The sequence below is a fragment of the Nematolebias whitei genome, chromosome 19 (assembly GCF_014905685.2).
Source record: "Nematolebias whitei isolate Nwh7 chromosome 19, NemWhi1, whole genome shotgun sequence".
NCBI lineage: Eukaryota > Metazoa > Chordata > Actinopteri > Cyprinodontiformes > Rivulidae > Nematolebias > Nematolebias whitei.
The window spans coordinates 39,688,367-39,693,220 of record NC_056516.1 but is presented as its reverse complement, the minus strand read 5'-3'; the positions used below and the strand labels follow the sequence as shown (position 1 = coordinate 39,693,220).

General features: G+C 54.8%; 2 protein-coding genes across 3 annotated transcripts in view; one reads left to right on the top strand and one right to left on the bottom strand.

Moving 5' to 3' along the window:
- The window catches only part of srsf4 (serine and arginine rich splicing factor 4), a 6,391-nt gene extending 5,549 nt beyond the window's left edge, over positions 1-842 (top strand). For both annotated transcript variants that reach the window (XM_037693178.1, XM_037693177.1), the window contains exon 6: positions 115-842. In XM_037693178.1, coding sequence (XP_037549106.1) covers positions 115-592 — 478 coding nt within the window. In that variant the 3' untranslated portion in view covers positions 593-842. The remainder of the gene's footprint in view (positions 1-114) is intronic.
- A 441-nt stretch (positions 843-1,283) lies between these two features.
- Positions 1,284-4,854, bottom strand: part of msto1 (misato mitochondrial distribution and morphology regulator 1) — a 4,714-nt gene continuing 1,143 nt past the window's right edge. The window contains exons 2-14 of the mRNA XM_037693188.1: positions 4,605-4,734; positions 4,466-4,535; positions 4,327-4,402; positions 4,193-4,244; positions 3,971-4,121; positions 3,790-3,904; positions 3,594-3,728; positions 3,366-3,518; positions 3,066-3,197; positions 2,816-3,000; positions 2,472-2,576; positions 2,285-2,400; positions 1,284-2,220 (exon numbers count right to left, since the gene is read on the bottom strand). Coding sequence (XP_037549116.1) covers positions 1,961-2,220; positions 2,285-2,400; positions 2,472-2,576; positions 2,816-3,000; positions 3,066-3,197; positions 3,366-3,518; positions 3,594-3,728; positions 3,790-3,904; positions 3,971-4,121; positions 4,193-4,244; positions 4,327-4,402; positions 4,466-4,535; positions 4,605-4,734 — 1,680 coding nt within the window. The 3' untranslated portion in view covers positions 1,284-1,960. The remainder of the gene's footprint in view (positions 2,221-2,284; positions 2,401-2,471; positions 2,577-2,815; positions 3,001-3,065; positions 3,198-3,365; positions 3,519-3,593; positions 3,729-3,789; positions 3,905-3,970; positions 4,122-4,192; positions 4,245-4,326; positions 4,403-4,465; positions 4,536-4,604; positions 4,735-4,854) is intronic.

The following is a 4,854-nucleotide window of genomic DNA, read 5'->3' as shown; positions in this document are numbered from 1 at the left end:
GCCTGGACCTGCAGCAGGTCAACGTCTGCTCTTCAGCGTCGTCTTTCACAGACGCGTACCAGACGAGGCTCGGGTAGACTCAACTTGTCTAACGTGGTGTTTCTGGGTCCACAGGGCGGGTTCTCATTCCCGCAGCCGGTCTCCCTCCAAGAAGGACAAGAAGAAGAAAGAGGAGGAGGAGGAGGGCAGCAACGACGCTCAGAAGGAAGAGGAGCACAGCCGGAGCCGCAGCCCCAAGAGCAAGAAGAGCAAGAAGGAGGGGAAGTCCATCAAGGAGGAGGAGTCCAGGTCTAGGTCCAGGTCTGCGTCTCGCTCCAGGTCTCGTTCCAGATCAGAGCCCAAAGATCACTCCGGGAAGTCCGAGAGCCACGAGGAGCCGAAGAGCGACAACGAGGCAGGCGAGCCCGAGACGGGCTCCCGGTCCCGTTCCCACTCTCCTGACGAGCCCAGAGCCAAGTCCAAATCCAAGTCCAAGTCTCGGTCCGCCTCTCCCGCAGTTGATGCTGGCTCTCGCTCCAGGTCTGCCTCCCGGTCAGAATCCCGCTCAAAGTCCCGTTCCCAGTCCCGCTCTCGTTCCCGCTCCCGCTCCTAGTTCAGGTCCTGGACTGCGTTCCGATCCCAGTGACACCCCCCCCAGTCCTGTATTTACATTCCCTGGACCCCCGACACCGCCACGCCTCTGGTTTTTGATAAGTAGAACCATTTTCATTCAAGCCGACCCGTTTTTCATTCGTAGTGTTTGTAGAGCAGCGGATGCTCGTAGATGGTTTTTATTTTTAATCTGACCTAGAAACTCGTCGTCTGTGAAATCGTTTTGTTTCAGATTAAACTGTTCTGGTCTCCGTGCTGGCTCCGCCTCCTTCTCTCAGGTTCTGACAGCAACGTTGAGTAAAGATCATCAGACCTTCAGATCGGTTCACCGAACACTCGGGGCTCCAGACGGAGACGTTTCCTGAACGTCAGCGCCGTCGAGCTCGTCGAGCTCATTCAAACGTGTCAAAACTCAAATAAAACGGTGACTCTTTGTTTAAACGTTCAATTCTTCCTCAGTGGAAACAAACAGGTTCAGGTTTGTCATGAACAAACAGGAAGTTATTCTAAACAGGAAGTAGGGACGAAGCTGTTGGTTTACAGAAAAAACGGCAGTAAAACGGTCCCAATTTGAATTTGGGTCTTTAAGTTTATCGGTTAAAAAGGTCCACACACCGACCTCCAGAGGGTCAAAGGTCACTGCAGTTTAAACTCAAAACATTCCAGTTTAAATCACCTGAACTGAACGTTTGGCTAAAATAAGATGAGCAGATTCCACAGAACCGTTCCTGGACTCTTTATTCATTCAAGTTTCTTTAAGGTCACAAATGTTTTGTTTTTTCCTGGGGGCCCTGAAGGCAGCGTAGACAGGCACAGACATGAAAAGCAGAACGTTCTAAATAAAACTCGGTCTCATGCTGAGGTCATAAATCAGGTTTTTCTCTTCCAAAGAAATAAATGTGGTGGAGCTGCAGCTGGTGGACTGAGCAGTGATTCAAACAGCTGATCTGAACCGGTGCCTCCTGAAGTTGGGCTCAGGGCCCGGCAGGGGGCCGTGAAACACCCGGTCAGGGACCTGAATATTGTCCAGGATCAAAGATCTACATTTACAGTCGTGATGTTACAGAGAAGACCCTCAGGAACCGTTGACGAGGCCGTTTTACCCAGAGATGGACCCGACCACGAGGCTCTGCTGCCTCAGTTTGGGTCAGAACCAGCTCCTGATGCACTGCGGTGCAAATGATTGTCCCCCCAGCTCTAGAGTCCATACTGTGGGTTTGACGGCCTCAGATCTTGTGGAGGAAACTAAAAGGTTCTGGATTCTTCAGCGCAGCTCAGAACCCGACCCGTCCAGAGTGAAGACTGAGCGATGTGAACCTGAAGTTCATCTCAACAGAACCGAAGCAGCTGAGCGTTGTCCTCCAGCTTCTCAGTCATCGTCTTCCTCAGAGGAGGAGGAGCGCGTCACGCCGCTGCTGTCGTCACGGTAACGCCAGGCCAGCAGGCGCAGCTCCTCCAGGGTCTCCTGGTACTCTGACAGCTCAGGCCCCTGGGACAGGAAGCTGGGGGCGGCTCGGCGGATGTCGAAGGCGTCGGCGGCTCGGTGCAGCTCTGAGAGCCAGGGGTCGAGGGTGGGCCCCGACTGGAGGGACGTCAGGACGGGGACGGAGGAGACGAGCGGCGCCGGAGCTGCAGGGAAGAGTTGGTCATAAAAACATGACGTGTTCAACAAACGGGAAGGATAAACACTCACCGCCAGCTGGGGGTGCCACCCCACTCTGCAGGAAGCCCTGAGCTCCAAGTGACGGGCTGAAGATCTGAGGGAAGGGCGGGGTCAGCTTACTGGGCGTGGCCACCAGCTGCAGCGCCCTGCGGAGCGACAAGCACACGATGAAGACGACGCTTGTGTTTACCATCAGCAGCAGGTGTCAGACACTCACAGAGGAGCCGAGGGGAAGAACGAGGAGATGTAGGCGGACAGGACGTCCTCACCACTGTGGAGGCTGTGCAGGGGGGTCGGCGGTTTGACCCCCGGGGACAAACAGCTGATGGAGACACAACCACCGTTTCAGAAACGCTTTGAATAAAACGAGCTCTGACGAAGATACGAGACACTGAAGCAGCTTTTAAAACATTTCTCTGAAGGAAACGTTTCCTTCAGCTGCAAAGTTCTTTACAGGAAGTGGACCCAGAAGAAGAAAACCGAACCGGCAGCGATGGTCCAGAAACAGATCGATCATAAATCTTTGAGTCTGTATCTCCAGTTCTGATGGACTGAACTGACCTGATGAGTTTCTGGCCTTCGAGGCCCTTCAGCGTGGCCCACTGCCCGTAGCATCGCCCATCTCCGGCTTCAGGGCACGCCGACAGAGGTTTCCATGGCAACGCATCAGCGCAGGCGCTCAGGGCGTCGGGCAGAGAGTCGCCGTACATCATGGGAAACGGCACGGCGCCGTACGCGGCAACCACCTGGGAGATCAAATCCTTAACCAGAAGCTCGGCGGTTTCTGAAGGACGTGGCGATCGAGACGTACCTTCCTCCCAGACACGGCCAGCGAGTCCGCCACCTGCCACATGGGGGCGCTGTTGTTCCGCAGCCTGTACGGCACCGTGAGGCCGTCCAGCGCCAGAGCCAGGACAGAACTGGAGTGGTACCAGAGCGAGGGCTGGAGATTCAGACAAACAGACAAACAGGAAGTGACTTGTGTCTGCATTTTCGTTTTGACCAGATTATGGCAGATTAGCTTGATGCTAACCACGTTAGCTTGTTCATGGCATCTTTAGTGTTGATGTGGCATCTATGCTAATTGTGGGTCGGTTCTGTTAGAACTCACGTCATAAGACAGGTGGGGGAACTCTGGAGGGGACGGGGGCCGCCTACCAAGTCCGCCCCTCAGGGTCAAAGGGCAGAGCAGTGAGCTGTGAGCGGCCATGTGGACCATACCCAGAGTGCAGTTCAGCAGGTGGTACCGGTCTGCCAGAGGAGTCTGGGTCAGAGAAAAACTCATCAGAACCTCTGGTTCTACACAAACTGCAGAAGAACCAGCCTGAAGATCACTCACTGAACGAGGGTGACTGACAGGTGCCACGCCCCAGGTCAGGATGCCCCGCCCTCTGTAAGAGTCCTGCAGCAGCTCCGTGACCTTTGACCCTAGGCCTGCAAAGCCATCATCCAGATCGCACAGAACCTGGAAGCCCTGCAACGGAAACAAACTCAGAAAGAGGCTCCGAGAGGAGGAGGAGGAGAGGAGCAGGTACCTGAAGATAATCGCACTCCTCCACGAAGAAGTGCAGTTTGTCCTCCAGCTCCTCGAGCAGCGCCCCCTGCAGGAGAGCCTCTCCCTGCCCAAACGCCTCCAGACGATGAGCCTCGCTGCACAAACACACTGCTCGTTAGTTCCCTGACGATCACGCAGGACGTTGGAGAACAGACGTTTACCCGTCGTGGTTGTACTGGTGGATGACGGAGACGGTGCGCGGGTGCAGGTGGATCCGCAGGAAGTCGGACCACACCTTCACGCTGCCCTCCAGCCTGTAGCTCTTCTGGACCTGAATCAGGCGGCTGTTTATCGTGTCGACGCCCACAGCGCCTGCTGGGGGGGGGGGGGGGTGTCAGAGCTGCTGCTGACCAGTTTAACAACAGTTTGATCCGTTCTCTTACCTGAGGGCTGAGCGCCGGAGGAAAAATCTGCCTCTGCAAGAATCTGCCCCTTCTGGAGACAAAGACGAGATGAAGCTGCTCATCTTCAGCATCAAACCGGTTTTATCCGTTTTTATTCCACATTGAAAACTTACGTCCAGCTTGTCCAGATCTTCCAGGAAGGAGTTCTTCTCTGGAGGACTTTCTTGGTGCATCATGAGGCTCCCCTCCCTGGAAACACATTTTCATCACACACACCCAAACCGTCCAGAAGAACGCAGAGACGCTGCTTACCAGGTGACAGCGGAGGTGTCTCTGCCCGCGTCGTACAGACCTCCTTCCTGCCGCAGAGTCCGAAGACTTCCTGTGCAGACAGAAAGGACAACGTTTAGGACAGAACAGGTCCGCTCAGAGGAGACCGGGCCACTGGTACCTTTAAGATCCATGGCGATGAGTCGAGGCGTGTAGGTGACGTGACCGCCCAGAGTCCGTCCTTCACGGAACACGACGTCGCTCTGGATCTCACCTGGTGGACACTCGGGGTCGTACGACAACGATGCATCCTGGGAAAAAAGACCAGTTTGTTAAGGCAGAACATGAAAACACAAAGTCCAGAAGGAATAGGTAAACAAAATGTGTTTACCTACAGAAACAGCTGAAGTGTGTTTGTTTACCTACAGAAA